Source organism: Poecilia latipinna, unplaced genomic scaffold (genome assembly GCF_001443285.1).
Source record: "Poecilia latipinna isolate Pla-1442-1.1 unplaced genomic scaffold, P_latipinna-1.0 Scaffold1498, whole genome shotgun sequence".
In the NCBI taxonomy this organism is placed as follows: domain Eukaryota; kingdom Metazoa; phylum Chordata; class Actinopteri; order Cyprinodontiformes; family Poeciliidae; genus Poecilia; species Poecilia latipinna.
The window spans coordinates 71,399-86,413 of NW_015114114.1; the positions used below are offsets into that span (position 1 = coordinate 71,399).

The window sequence follows — 15,015 nt, forward strand, 5'->3', positions numbered from 1 at the left end:
TACTTTGCAAGACCATCTTTCACATGTGAAATGGTAAAGATCAGTTTTCCATGTCTTTTCGGGAATCTCTCGCTGCCAACTTTGCAAATATAAAAGTGGAAATTTGGCTCATTTTATCTAGAAACTGCTCAATCTCAGTCACATAGAATGGAAACCATCTAAATACAAACATTTTGTTCTAGTCATAGATTTTTTATTTTGAAGTTATGAATGGTAAATGGACTGAACTTAAATGGCACTTTTCCAGTCATTTTGACCACTCAAAGCACTTTACACTGGAGTCACACTCACCCATTTGCACTCACAAACATGCACACATTTATACACTGGTAGGCAATTTTGGGTTAAGTGCCTTGCCCAGAGGCATATCGACATGTGGAAGCTGTAATTGAACCTACAACCTCTGATTGCAAGACCGACTACTCTACCCACACAGCCAGTCGCCCCACTTCTGAACTTATAAAGTGATCAAAATTATTTCATTGTACACTTGTACTGCCAAAAGTTATTTGTGCCTTTGGAGACTTCCCATTCTTAATTCAAAGGGCTTAAAATGACATGAAATATTTTGATAAGTCAAGAAACTGAAGTTGGATAAGAAAGACTATTAATGCTCTAATTAGTCCTACAGGGCTGGTCCAGCTCTTCTACATTACGTTCACAAATTTGTAACTTCATAAACTTTGCTTTGCACTAGTGCACAGTCACTTTGGAGCAGGAAGAAGTTATTTCCAAACTGTTTTCAAACTGTTGGGAGCATAAAATTGTCTCTGGCAAGTAGAGTTTCCTTGTAAAGGAGCGAATGTATAAAACCTTGTTCCCAAAATACAACCCCATGCTATAATCTAAACGTAAACTTATCTATTGGATTAACAGACAAAGTGTTTCTGCAGAGAACATGACAGAAACTGAGTTAAAGAGTGGTAGGCCACATAAAATCACAGAGATGAATCAGCAAATGCTTAGATGGGGGGGTTCATAAAGGTTGGTAGCTTTCTGCAGAGTAACTAGTTGATGTTTGACGCTATGAAGCTTACCAGAAATTGCCTATGCTATAAGCAACCATCCCTCACTGAGAATCAGTGAGTCGAATGAGGCAGCTATTAATTCTAATTCAGTTTTTGGACAAATGGCCAACATGGTCTGAAAGGTTTTGCTCACTTCCTGTGCTGCCATTTCCAAACTACAGGCAGATTACAATTCAAACAGCTCAGAAAATTGATGCCACTGTTCACAACTTCTCCTTCTGTTCGCTGATTGGGCCCGTTGAAATTATATCAGAGGACTTTGGCTCAGTGGGACAATGTCCACTTCACAGCACTAAAGGGAAATGAGCATTAAGCAGAATTGTGTAAAAAGGCAATGGCCAGGCTAGGTGACAGAAAGGTAAATCAAGATTTTTGGTTGGGCACTTTATTACAAACAGACTGACTCAGGAGATCCTCAAAATGCTTCTTCCACCATCTGAAAATATCCTCAGCTGGAGTTGTGATTAAATGGCCTCAACTTTCTGAGTTGCATGAGAATAATTCTCCTGGAGGTGAGATTTAAAGATTACCCACCCAGGTTCTTTCCTCAAATGTAGAGTTCACTTGTCCCTCGTTATCCTGAGCTACTTCCATAACTATGAGATTCAGTTCAGTCTTCAGACTAATTAAATTAGTCAAACAAGAATACACTTATGTAAATACACATCACGTCCAGAAACGCCTCAGTTTTCTACTTTTCCCATTTTTCGGATTGCACATATACAATAAATAAAGCCAAGGCTCTCACTTATATTTTTGATATAGCAACGCTGTTGTAAATATTTATGCACTTAAAGCACAAAGGCTTTGAGTGTTACCTAACGTATGTTACCTAGTTAACATATTTTACCTATAGGTAGGATAAATGTAAGAAACATATGTCACCTAGGTTAAATATAGATGACGTATATATTTGTTAATGAGCATCAAAAAGCTCTATTTTTCTCTGAGAAAAGGTTAGGACTTCTCCCAAATGTCTCTTAATGACTTAGGTTCATTTGGCAAATCTCTGGACTACACTATGGTGCACCCTCCATGATAGCACATATCCAGTACATGACTGCATCAGGAGCCACTGTTGCACTTCATTTCTTTATGTTTAGATCTGCTGAAAACTCATTTTCAAATATGCCATTGCTCATGGTTGGAAAAGAAGCCATGTTGCAGCAGATTTACAGCTGCTGAAATGGACACTAACAAAGGAGTCAGCTTAAATCTAGTGAAGGTACTTTGCTGGTAGGACATTGCCATTTAGTCAATTTTAGAATAAAATTAGTGAATGAATGAACATTCATTCCTTCATTCATGAATGAAGGAATGAATGAATAAATGAATGAATGAATGACATTTTTTGTACGTTTACTTTAGATCTGTGATCTGAGGCGTTTCTAGAGGAAACTTGTGTATTTACAAAAGTCTATTCTTGTTTGACTAATTTGATTAGTCTAAAGACTGAACTGAATACCATCGTAATGAAAGTGATATAGGATAACGAGGGACAAGGGAAGGGAGAAGGCCGGAGAGCGGGTGGAGACGAGAAGGAAGTTAATGGAGACAGCTGCTAATGCCTGCAGAGACTGAGGTTGGGGCAAAGGCTTGCTGATTATGCAGCTTAAGTGCCTAATCAGCACTCTTAACATATATGTAGGTCCAGTATCTGGAAGCTGGAGAAATGAAGAAAAACATGAAGGGTCAAACTTCCTAATGAGTGTACAAAAACATTTTTGTAACAAATCCGTTTCTTTTTTTGGCAGGCTGTCATTAAATAATACCATATGTAGAGAAATATGTAGAATCAAAAAAGTGTTTCAGGCATAATGATCTTGTGAATATCCTGTTAGTTCAATGATTCATCTGAAAACAGTGTGTACACGTATAAGTAGGAATAACAAAAAGTTTATTTTACTATCAGATTTGATTTCTACAGTGTGATGTATTTCAGCCATTTCCATAATGTATTTCCTTTGTATTGTTTTATTGCATAAGTTCAGTCAACATAAGAGATAAGTCACAATGTAATATCCTTATCATATTTTCACTTTTGCTAGATTTTTTTAACTTCTGCGTTTGATTAAAATACTATATACAATTCTGAAATATTGAAGTATGTAACAATAAACTAAAATACATCAATGCTAAAATATAAAAATGCTAAAAGGATGTGTAGGCAGAATAAGACAGAAACAGAGTAAGTGCTAAAACAACCAAAAATATGCTGTATGCTATTACTAGTATGATAAAACATATGAAAAACAATTGTAACAATTTTGGCAAAGAAAAATCACTTCTGAAAAGAATGACTTATCCCATTGTTTCAGAATGGTGACAATATCACTTTGCATATTGACAGCTTTTTTAGCATATTAAAGAACACAAAATAAAATTTTTTCATGAAAATTATCATTTGCTTATTTTTGGTGCATATTTATGTAAACACAAAAAAAAAGCAGACAGAAAATGTAAGAGAGACTTGGAATGAGTGTCCTTTTGTAGCCAATGTATTTTCTGTATTTGTGCATGGCCTTATAATACAATTTATCTATAAACACTTAAATTGTTGAACAATATTAGGTCAGATAACGTGAGTAACAGCACCCATCCTTACATGGATGACATCTACTACCTCAGCCTTTCTGCTGGCTAACTATTCTACCAACACAAGTTAGTATCATCAATTAAGTTTTTGTCATTTCACAGAAAATCAACCCACAACAATGAAATCTGAGGGCTGATTTCTGAGTTTTTGAGTTCCCGTAATTTCTTGAGATGTTAGTCGTCAATGCCCTAAAACCATAAAGCTGTTCATGTGACAAAAAGTGGAACAAGTCGTTTTCAGCTCATGTTCATGAGGTAAAAATGCACAAACAGGAAACAAACTTATTGAATTAAAGTCATACATCAAATTTCATCAACAATGTTATGAGACTTGGCTCCAAACAACCGTGAACCAGATAAATCAGTGAAAATGTATGTTGAACATCTTCTCTGGCATTTTCTTTGTTTCAGCACTGTCAGTTTTTATTGTGAACATTGCAGTAGAATAGGTCCATATATCTTCATGTTTCTGGAAGAAAAATTAAAAAACATTAAAACTCACTTGTGGCAGAAAATATGCAACAAAGTATTTGATAACTGTGTTATCTATATTTACCAGACTCTGGCTTTGAGAGCGATTTTTATTCAGGTTAGTAGCTAGATAGTAAAATAAAAATGTTAAGAGAAGATCAAAAACTTTCTTATTTAAAAAGCATAGAATAAATATTTGGTATTACCTTGAAAATGGTCACATGTGTTTGCGTTGATGAAGCATATGAGAATGGTTATAACTATCAGACTCATGGCTAAAACAAAGGACAGTGGGAAAATGACTGTGATGGCCTCCTGTGACCACAGATTTGATTCTGTAATGTTATTGAGACAAGAAAAAAAGTCATATCAACATTAAAGATAACATTTTAACATGGATTTGCTTAGAGTTGACTTGGGGATTAATTTGACACGTTTTAATTTCAAAATTAATTATATAAAATTATACCTTTATTCAGACTGGTTCCATTTCCAAATAGTATCTCTCCACATGCAGCCACAGCACAGTAATAAATGGCATCTTCAGATGATTTGACAACTTTACTGAAATTATAACTACATTTCTTCTGATTGTTTGACGTCTTTTCACAGTTTTCAGGTATTTTTCCCTCAGCGATGATGAAATCTGGGTAGGATGTGTCTGATATGGCTCTGAACCAGAACATACTGGGTTCTCCTGAGCAGGTTGCATTTACAGAGTCGGAGAGAACAGAACACTGCAGAGTCTCTAAGTCTGTGTCACTGCCGGGATTAGAAAGTGTTGGGTCCTGAACGACAGTGAAGCTCGAAATCCTCTGAGAGTTTTCTGTGAAGAAATGAAAGAACAACACAACTGAGAAAAGAGCTTTGACATTTTGATTTAAACTAAAAGATGTATTGAAGATATACGTTTTTATTTATTTTTTATGTTTTATTAAAAACAGAGCAAAGTTTTTAACACTCTTAACATATATGTAGGTCAAAGTCATATCTAAAGTGATGCCCAAAGGAAATACTCTTTGCAAATGTATTTTAAAATATCTTTTTATTTTTGAAAATGTGGCATCTTTTACTCAAAAGACAAATATTTTATAAAAGTTATGTTTTATTTACATTTTATTTTGAAAATTTTATTTTTTACCCTTATTAATAACTAATGGGGCTTTTAGTCTTTATTGGCATTGCATTTATGAAATGTTCACCACATTTTGCATATTTCCGCTAGTATTTTCATGATTTATTGCTGGAGATGAGCTCCAGATCTTCGAGGCTGAAAGCTTCCAGGTCATCACCCTAATCTTTAGCTCCCTTCCCTTCTGCTCAAAACTTTGCATGATTTTGTAAATTATAATTTAATGCAATGTTGTCACTTTTAATGGACTTTTAATGCAACTTTTAGAGCAACTTTGCATTAAGAGTGTCATTATTTACCGAATGACATTTCATGACAGCTGTCATAAACATTCATAAAAACTTCTTTATATTCATGACAGATGTTATGTCATGTTTTTGACAGTCTCATGTCAGTCTTATGCACACCCCTTCAAATAAAGTGTTACCCAATTAAATACTTAATTTAGTAAATTTTCAAATAATATTCTGCTTATACTGTGTCTTCAAATGTGTTTTGTAAATGCAAGTGAGTTCTCATTGAAATAACTGTATTTCAGTTTCAGTAAGAAAGCTAATGGGATGAAGACGGCACATTCTGTAAAAAAAAAAAGGAAAAAAAAATCTAAATTCAACTGAAACTTCAGTTCAAAAGGTATTTAAACAGTATTACGGATGAATAATATTTTAACACTCTTTCAAGCAAGAATGTATTCCACTATGTTATATTTCAGACATCTTATTTGAAAAGAGCCATCACTGTGTTTAACCAAATGCTAGTTTTGGAGGAGTTTTAAGAGGGGCTTCAGATATTTTAATTCCAAATAATACTTCCCCAATGTCACTGAATGCCAGTTTTTGGTATGAAAAAAACACCAAGGATATTTACCTTTTAATGACAAATAGGTCCCAGTCCAAGTAGATTCAGTCCAGTCCATATAAGCACAATGGTACATTCCCTCATCTTGTTCTAATGTTGATGAAATTATCAAGTTGCTCATGTTGTCAATATATGTTATTTGGAATCTTGATTTTGAGAATCCCGGGCCGTAGGTGGGCATTGTACTTGTACTTTTACGCAGCATTGCAATTAATATCAGAGTATGTCCTGCACTTTGCTTGTACCAGTGAACCCAGGTCACAGTTTCAAACTTCTCAGTCATTACGCATGTCAAAGTCACCGGTTCCCCACGATGGACTGTGACCACAGGAACTAAAGTATCTGCAGTAGATAAAAGAAACGTTAAATGATAAAGATCAGTTTAAAAAAAAAGAAAAACTGTTTACAGATAAAAGGTTTTTTTTAAACTTTTTAAAAAGTTCTGCTTTTAAAAAAGTCAATGTTCTGCTTTTAAATCCACTTACATCCTTGATGAAGAAGGAACAGTACAAGCCATAGCAGAGTCATGTTGCTACTGTCGTCATAAAGACACTTAATGCTTTAGAAACTGAGGGAGGTGTGGTCGTTCAGACTGTCAAATGCATCTGATTGGCTACGAATGAACATACATTCAAGGGGGTTTGCAGCCACAACGAGGCCTATTTTCAGTGTGCAAAACTATTTTATTTGAAACAAATAGACAAGTCATCACCTCTTTTTTTAAGACGGCTATATCACAGATTTTGTACAAGACATTATACTCATCTAGCAAAGGCACAAAATGGTCTTCATGCTTTTTAGGATCAGGTAGCCTTCATCCTGGTCAGAGCTTTGTCTTTATCAATGAGCATTATAATAGTGAAAATAATAAATAGAATACAAAAATACGTCAGCAATGCAAATTTTAATCTGCAGTAATTAAAATTGTAAAACATAATTCCAGCACATCATTACGTTACGGCACATCTAAGTATCCCGGGTCTAATGTCTGGAAAACATGTCTGCTGTACGTTTCATGAATTCTGCGGGCAAAAGATGCCTGAGTGGGACAAATTAGTGAGGCTAACAATTTTTATGCAATGAAATCAAAATGAAAAACACCATGATTAAACTTTGACATTGTGCCATGTTATTTAACAAACAAAACTAAATATTAACAACCTGCTAATATTCATATCTTCTTCATATTTATTTAACAGAAGATTAAATAAATAAAAAGATTCACTTCCTCAAAGTTACTTTATGGGCATGTATGAATGAAACACATTTTCCTAAAATAATTTCACATATCTGACTTCTTATCTTCTTTGCCTTAATATTGCCTGATAAGGCAAAAATGCCTCATCAAATGTTTCAGGTAAAACTGAGCTTCACTACCTTCACCATTACAACCACGTTTCTTACAGTACTTCTTTAGAACAAATCTATAAATATAAAATTGCATCTTCTCGTGTCTTCCTGGCCAAAGCCAGTCACTGTATGTTGGCATTTTGAATTATTTTGTTCAGTTTGTGTGGTCAGTCACACTTCAATTGTGACTGACCACAACAAAACCAGGAACAATTCTCCCTGGTGGTGTTTTGAGCTATTTACAGATACCAAAGGTGTGGATTCTAAGCTTTCGCATGATATCAAACATTTAAAAACCTTAAAAACAAACAAAACAAAAAGAAAATAAGGCCATTTGGACCTGTCCAGGGTGTACCCCGCCTCTCGACTGAAACGTTCGCTGGAGATAGACACCAGCAGCCCTCCTAGCCCCGATAGAGACAAGGATGTGCAGAAAATAGATGGATGAATGGACGGATGCAAACAAGATGTGAGAGAAAATAGCCCTCAAAGTTTCACTAAAATGTCCACAAACCTGATCAGCTACTCAGGTTGTTGACAAAGGCTTGTCATTTACATTCCTCTGCAATGCACCTCCAGTTTTGACAATCAACAGGTAGTTATAACTTGGAAAGTGTGCAGACTTTTGTCTGGCTTATTGAGTTATAAATATATATTAATGTTATTTATTCACTGATTTAATAAATGTGAGATGTTGTGGTGGCACACAGGAAAAGCACAACTCACATATGACCGCAAAGGTCCCAGCCTTTATTTGAGAGTGGTTGCTGTCTAACCACTCTCAAATAAAGGCAACTGGAGCCCCCCACCCCCCAAAAAAAATAAATAAATAAAATAAATAAATAAATAAATAAAACAAACAAATATATAAATATACATGAGCATTTGGAAAAGGAAAAGGGACCTGGGCTGGGATTTTTTTTTTCCAACAGCCTTTCACAGGCTTGGTTGAGGGTAATGAAGTGGCTCTACAAATCAGCTATCAGTTAATTTGAAACAGCACTAGCCAGTGGCACAAGATGTATCTGCAAATGCTAAGGCGCCAGTCATCTAGGAGAAACCATGAAAGAGGCAAGGACAAAATTTTAACTTTTACTATGGAGTCGCTGCCTGCCGTGTGGCGTACAAGCATGTGACGCGTTAATAAGGCTTCGTAATAACATGGACGCATACCGAGTTTTCATTTCGACTCTGTTGGACAGCACGGACTTCAAACTTTATAAAAGTGGTGTTTTTATATTGGTTTTGTGGTTATTTACTTCAAAATAAAGCCAGAAATAAGATCGATCATTTCCGCCTTATTTTGTGGGGTCTAAATGTACCACATTTCGAAACAACCAATAAAAATGTGTTGACGGTCTGTTGCTAGGTAGAATGGAGATTCGCGGAAAGTGACGAGGGGGGGAGATTTGGCTACGGCAAGAGACTAGGGCACAGTGATGCTGTGGATTTTACTAAGAGTATTTCGATGGGTTTTTTAGACTATAAGTGTGTTAGTTAGAGTTCGTGGTGTGTGCAGGGTTAGTAGTAGTTTTGCTAGCTATTGCTACATGGCTTCATACCGAGCGCTGACGCACAGAGAAGAAAAGATACTCCACGCCGGGATGGCCATTTAGACCTCGACTTCAACTAATAATTATAGGTAATAATTTCCTAATGTGAAAGATTCTGCACTTAATTGGCTGAACACCAAAGTATTACCACATTTAAACCTGCTGTATGTAATTTTTAATGGTTTTTTTTTTTTTTACATATTTGCTACAACTATCACAGTCATTGCAGCATAAAATGAAACAGATACTCAGTGAAAAAAAACATTGCCATAGTCATTGGAAGAAATGCACCACTTCCCACTAAAAACAACCAACCAGAGGCAGGAGGAGTGTCTTCTTGTTGTCAACCAACCTCTGCTAAATACGCAAATGGAAGAGAAATGGTTTTTCTGTTACAGGAGTCAGCAGCAAGCACACAGGATTGATTGACAGCTCTAAGATCTGCCTCCAGGCTGTGATTTGTTATTTCTAGTCAGCACTGGAAACACTCAGAGAAGTCAAAGAAACTTGATTTTTTTCATCTCTTATTGACACGATGTCTCAAGAACTCATCCATGCATCAGAAATAGCGGCTGCACCAATAGATCCTGCTGCCTGACCATATCCTGTAGGTGATGAAATCAGAGTATGTTCAATATTTTTCATGTATTTCTAATTTGTGTTTTGGTGATCATCATTTCAAAATAACAAAAAAAGAAGAGGCAATATTTGGTGTGGAGTTGGGGATACCAAATAAAATCTCATCCAGTGCAGCAGTGGTGAGGTCTGGCCCTGCTTTCAAACTTTCAGCTCATTATAACAAAAGTGTGTAAATCACAAACAAAAGCTGGTACTGTTTGTCAATCAGCTGGTAGTTTTCCCACCTCTCTGCAGTGTCTCATTTACTTTGTAAATGAGCTGAATTCAAACACAAAGTTTACCATCTTGAAACCTCTGAAATTGCTATTTAAAGCATGGAGGAATCTCTTCATGACTTCAACTAATATATTTAGTAAACACAATTTTCTCAGAAATTGATGATATTGTAGGGGGTATTTTCTCTGTTCCTGCTGTAGCACCTTGTTCCTCAAAACTATCCATCCTGTTGATGCCATTTTCCACCTAAAATAGTCTATCCACAAAATTCTGACCAGGCACACCAGTGTTTCTCAACCCTGGTCCTCACCGCCCCCCTGCTCTGCATGTTCTAGATGTACCTCTATTCCAGAACAGCTGATTCAAATGATTGCATGATCATCAAGTACTGCAGAAGCCTGTTAATCACCCAGAGATACAATTCAGGAGTGTGGCTGAAGGGAAATGCCTAAAATATGCAGGACAGGGGGGCACTGAGGACCAGGGCTGAGAAACACTGAGTCACACCATAGTTTTATATTCAGAAGAGGGAAAAGAGTTTACCAGGGAGGTTGTAGGGGGAAAAAAAACAGTGGATGGCCAGATGCTGAGATCAAAATTATTCTATTTTCTGTATAACTTCCTGAGAGTAACACACAACTGTCTGAAGAAGCAATCTAGATTTTTAGGTGGTGAAATTCATATACTTGTCGAATCCAGAAGGCAAGGCAAGATCATTTTAATTCTATTGCACAATTTCAGCAAGAAGGTAATTCAAAGTGCTTTGTGTGAGTAGGAGAATAAAACAAGAAGCAAGCAAAAACTATCACATTGCAGTGGCAAAAGGACAGACTGAAAAACAGACTAAACTTTATGATTTTCCAACTTTTATTAAATAGCAACAAATTGGACTTTAGCTTTAATTTAAAGGAATGAGTTTTGCAGTTTTCTAGAACTGTGCAGATATTTATGGTGCAAAGATTTATAACATAAAACTGTTCCAAAACATTAAAAAGAAATGTGCTTTTGCAACCAGGACAGTTGGAGTTTTCTTGTTTTTAAGTTGTTAAAAGAAGATGATGAATTAGTAAATTATGATATCTCTCAATTTATTATTTCTCAACTCTTGCTGCAGATAGATCTGGATCTACAAGATTTTGTAGATCCAGTTTTTATTGAATCTGGACATTTGCAAATTCATATTTGACCTGTGAATACACACTTTCATCAGTTTTCAACTGTCTTTTTATCGTTCCTCTTGAAGTTTTTCCGTCATTGAAATGTAAGGCAGCGTAGTTCATATCTTGTTCATCTTTAGTCTGAGTGGAAAGAATAAAGTACATTAAATTGTTAGAGTCACAGACAGCACTTGTGTAAAGCATTTTATACAAAAATAAGTAATTTGTTAATATGCACTTACAAAATTATCTGGTTGATTCTCATTGTGTTTTGCTGTTGAAATAAAATTCATCAAAAATGTATCATCAAAAGGTGCACTTTAATTTAGTTTTATTTCAAAACATTTCAGTTATATATGTTTTTGTTTTTTAACAATTTAAGTTGTGGCAAAAATAGTAACTCAGCAAATAGCTTACCTTTAAAGTTTCTACATACTGATCTTTGAAATCGGTGACAAATAAAAACAATATTTATAGTCAAGGAAATGACCAAGCAGATTATTATGATCATCAGCACATTAACTTTAGAACTTGGTGATTGATCTGAAAAACAAGTGGGAAGGAAAGATGTTACTGTCTTTAGAGAAGTAACATTTACGTAGTTTACGGCACCATACATCATATACAAAAATCATACCTGCTGATGGATTAGTTTCTTTTCCAAATAATATCTCTCCACATGTTGCCACAGCACAGTACAATGTATCAGAGGAGTTTAAGTTCTTAGAAAAGCTGTAACTACATTTTTTCTGAGCATTTGATGTCAATGTGTTCTCACAATTATGCAGTCCTTTGTCATTAGTGTACATGATACTTGGATAAGACTGTTTTGATCCGGTCCTGAACCAGAACACACTGAGTTCCCCTGAACAAGCTTTGTCCTCAGACTCAGAGATGACTGAACACTGAAGAGTGTCTGAGTCTGCTGGGCGGGCGGGATCAGAAACTGGGTTCTGAAGAACAGTGTAGCTCATTGTCCTTTGAGATTTTCCTATGAAGAAATGAAAAAACAAGAAAAAATAAGGGGAACAAATACAAAGAAAAAAGTAACATCTTACTTTAATCGCTTTTCATGAATTTGTCAAACTATTATAACTATTGGTACAACATAAATATAGTTGATTATCATTCAAGAACTAAGCATAAACTTTTCTAAGGCAACATGGACAAATATTTAAGAATAATGAAGTTAACTTTGTCTACCACTGTATAATTTTATTCATTTTCCTTGTATATTTTTTAGTTTGTTCTATAAAGTTTTTGTTTTAACTTTTTGTAACTTCACAACTCCCGTACTCACATGTTTTCTGCGTTTTTCCTTTTCAAAGTTTTAGTCACATCGGTTTACTGCACAAAAACAGAATATGTCCTTGTGATATTTTTTGAAAATGTTACTTCTCACTCATTCACAGTTTTTATTTAATTTGGAGAGTTTAAAGGCACTTAAAACTGTCCTGTAAAACTATTTTTTGTTTACAACAGATAAATTTGAGTTGTTGCTGTTTATTTTACATATGACATATTAGACCCAGCAATTAATTACACTTTTTGTGTATAATTTTGTGCATTTAGGATATTCTGAAATGTATATTTTTTAGGTAATCACAGTGTGGATAGGTTAACATATTTTGAAATAATTTCATTTTGCACGCAAGGTGGAGTTTACTAAAAAGAAAAATGTATTAAGACTCATTAATCATTTATGACTTAAACTCCTATTGAATTGGTTATATAGGTAAAGTAGTAAAGAGGCATCTTGGTAATATTTCACTTTGTGCCCAATGTGGCTATGAGGGTATAGGAAACTTGCATTTATTACAAAACAATTAAATGATTAGATCACATGATTACCTTTAATTGACAAGTAAATTCCACTCCAAATAGTTTCAGTCCAGTCCATTCGAGCACAATGATACATTCCTTCATCTTGCAGAACTGTCTTCGTAATCGTTAGATTACTGAGTTTGTCATCAATTGTTGCTTTCATTCTTGAAGCAGGTGCATTTGGATCATATTTTGGGTCTATGCTTTTCTGTTGCATCACAATGAATTTCAGAGTATCTCCTGCACTCTGTTTATACCAGTTAAGCCATGTGCTCTGAAGTCTCTCCGAAAAAGCACAAGACAAAGTCACAGGTTCACCGAGTTGAACCGTGACGACTGGGACCAAACAATCTGTATCATTAAAAAATACATAAAAACAGTAAGGAACAACATAAAAATATTTAATGGATAGAATAAATTGCATATCATTCAGTTACTTAATTGATTAAAAATGCTACTTACGCCCTTGGTGAAGAAGAAACAGTGAAGCCCATAACAGAAACATGCTGACACTGCCTTCATTGAGACCCTTCATTCTTAAATAACAGGGGGAGGTGTGGAGATCCACTGTCAAATGCATCTGATTGGCTATGACACCATATACAATCAAAGTGCACTTCCTGCCACAGTAAAGCAATGTTCTTTGAAAAACCCACTACAATTACACTTAGTGGCGTTAAAAAAAGTTTCCAAAGTGCCCTCCTGGATAGTGAAACTCCAAGCATTTACCCAATGATCTTTGAATGCAACACACAAATACCAAAAGATCAGCCTGTGGTAAAAAAAAAACTTAAGTATTTTTTTGTCACTCATTTCAGAGAGGCAAATATATACTGCTCAAAAAAATAAAGGGAACATTTCACTTTAATTTTGTGTGTGGCTCCAAATCCAGGCCTCCATTGGTTAATAAATTTGATTTCCATTGATGATTTTTGTGTGATTTTGTTGTCAGCACATTCAACTTTGTACAGAACAAAGTATTCAATGAGAATATTTCATTCATTCAGATCTAGGATGTGTTATTTGAGTGATTCCTTTATTTTTTTGAGCAGTGTATATATATATTGGATATATTAATTATATATAAAAAGTAAAATATTTGATGCCTTTGCTTTTTGTAAACTTGATGATTCTGGCTTACCGATGATGAAACCCCAAGTTCTGTGTCAAATCTTTTTGACACAAGAATGAAATGTATCTGAAAAGTATTTTAATTTCTATGCACTTAGCACTTTGTTACGTTTATTACGCACAGTAACATAGCAGAAGCTTCGCTGCAGATTGCAGCTCCAAGAAGGAACTTTGTGGAGCCAGACAGAGTTTTCTTAGACCAAACGTTTAGGCAACTCTGAATGTGGCTTCTACGCAAGACTTGAAGATTCCTCAAAGAAGCATGAAAGAACCAAAGCAAGATTACAGGTATGTTTTCAGTGAGGGAATAACATTATAACACGATATAAAGCCCAAAAAATTCCCTATAAAATTGATTTGCTCTCCTTCTAGTTTTAAACCAGTGCTTACTTTGTAAATTTGAGATTTTCAAGTGCAAGTGAACACATTGCTGAATTTTACGGAAGCATTTTCCAGCTAACATATTATTACATTATATTGTACAAACATGGTAATGTATTGTATAAACATGATACTATTATTATAAATGTTATAATTTAATCCAGACAGTGACAGTCGTATGCTCTAGCCTGCACTGACAACAACGCACAATAGTGGGAAGTTGGCATATTCGGATAATTTGGGAAATGTGGTGAGGAACAGCTAAAAATACAGATACTCCATCACTTTGATTCACGCATTGAAGAGGAACATGCAAGTCCATTATTTATGGTCATTAATTTGTACTTTATCAAATGAATATTAATGATAAGACAAAACCTGTAGTTCTGGTGACCGTACTACAGCTTGGCATTTTACATGTAAGACTGAGCTAAATTAAACCAATGTTAATGAGATTTTAAAAAAAATGTTTTATCTTCACTTTATGTGTGCCATGCCTAGTTACATTATACTGTCTAAATACAATAAATGCATTAATTTTCATTCAACGCATTTACTGAATGAAAGTAGGTAGTAATTTTAAAATATGATTGATGCAAATAATATCCATTTACCCTTACATAATTTTCTGTGAAAGAAAATGAAAAACTGATTTTGTGTGTGAACGCACTCTCTCATTG

At 34.9% G+C, this 15,015-nt stretch overlaps 1 protein-coding gene and 1 long non-coding RNA gene across 2 annotated transcripts; both read right to left on the reverse strand.

The window, feature by feature from the left end:
- Positions 1 to 4,084: 4,084 nt before the first annotated feature.
- LOC106963132 (uncharacterized) lies at positions 4,085 to 6,420 on the reverse strand. The gene is made up of 3 exons (XM_015057869.1): positions 6,094 to 6,420; positions 4,564 to 4,920; positions 4,085 to 4,092 (listed from the first exon to the last, which is right to left on the reverse strand). The coding sequence occupies exons 1-3, from the start codon at positions 6,365 to 6,367 to the stop codon at positions 4,085 to 4,087; spliced, it is 639 nt and encodes a 212-aa protein (XP_014913355.1). The 5' UTR covers positions 6,368 to 6,420.
- Positions 6,421 to 11,422: 5,002 nt separating this feature from the next.
- LOC106963129 (uncharacterized) lies at positions 11,423 to 13,168 on the reverse strand. Its single transcript, XR_001428130.1, has 3 exons — positions 12,851 to 13,168; positions 11,637 to 11,990; positions 11,423 to 11,542 (listed from the first exon to the last, which is right to left on the reverse strand). It is a non-coding gene; the product is annotated as an uncharacterized LOC106963129 (long non-coding RNA).
- Positions 13,169 to 15,015: the final 1,847 nt, after the last annotated feature.

Excerpts from the sequence above, each read along its gene's own strand:
- LOC106963132 (XM_015057869.1), bottom strand. The coding sequence starts at position 6,367 with ATGACTGAGAAGTTTGAAACTGTGACCTGGGTTCACTGGTACAAGCAA. Across the intron at positions 4,921-6,093 it reads GACCTATTTGTCATTAAAAG|AAAACTCTCAGAGGATTTCG; the intron begins GTAAATATCCTT and ends ATTTCTTCACAG.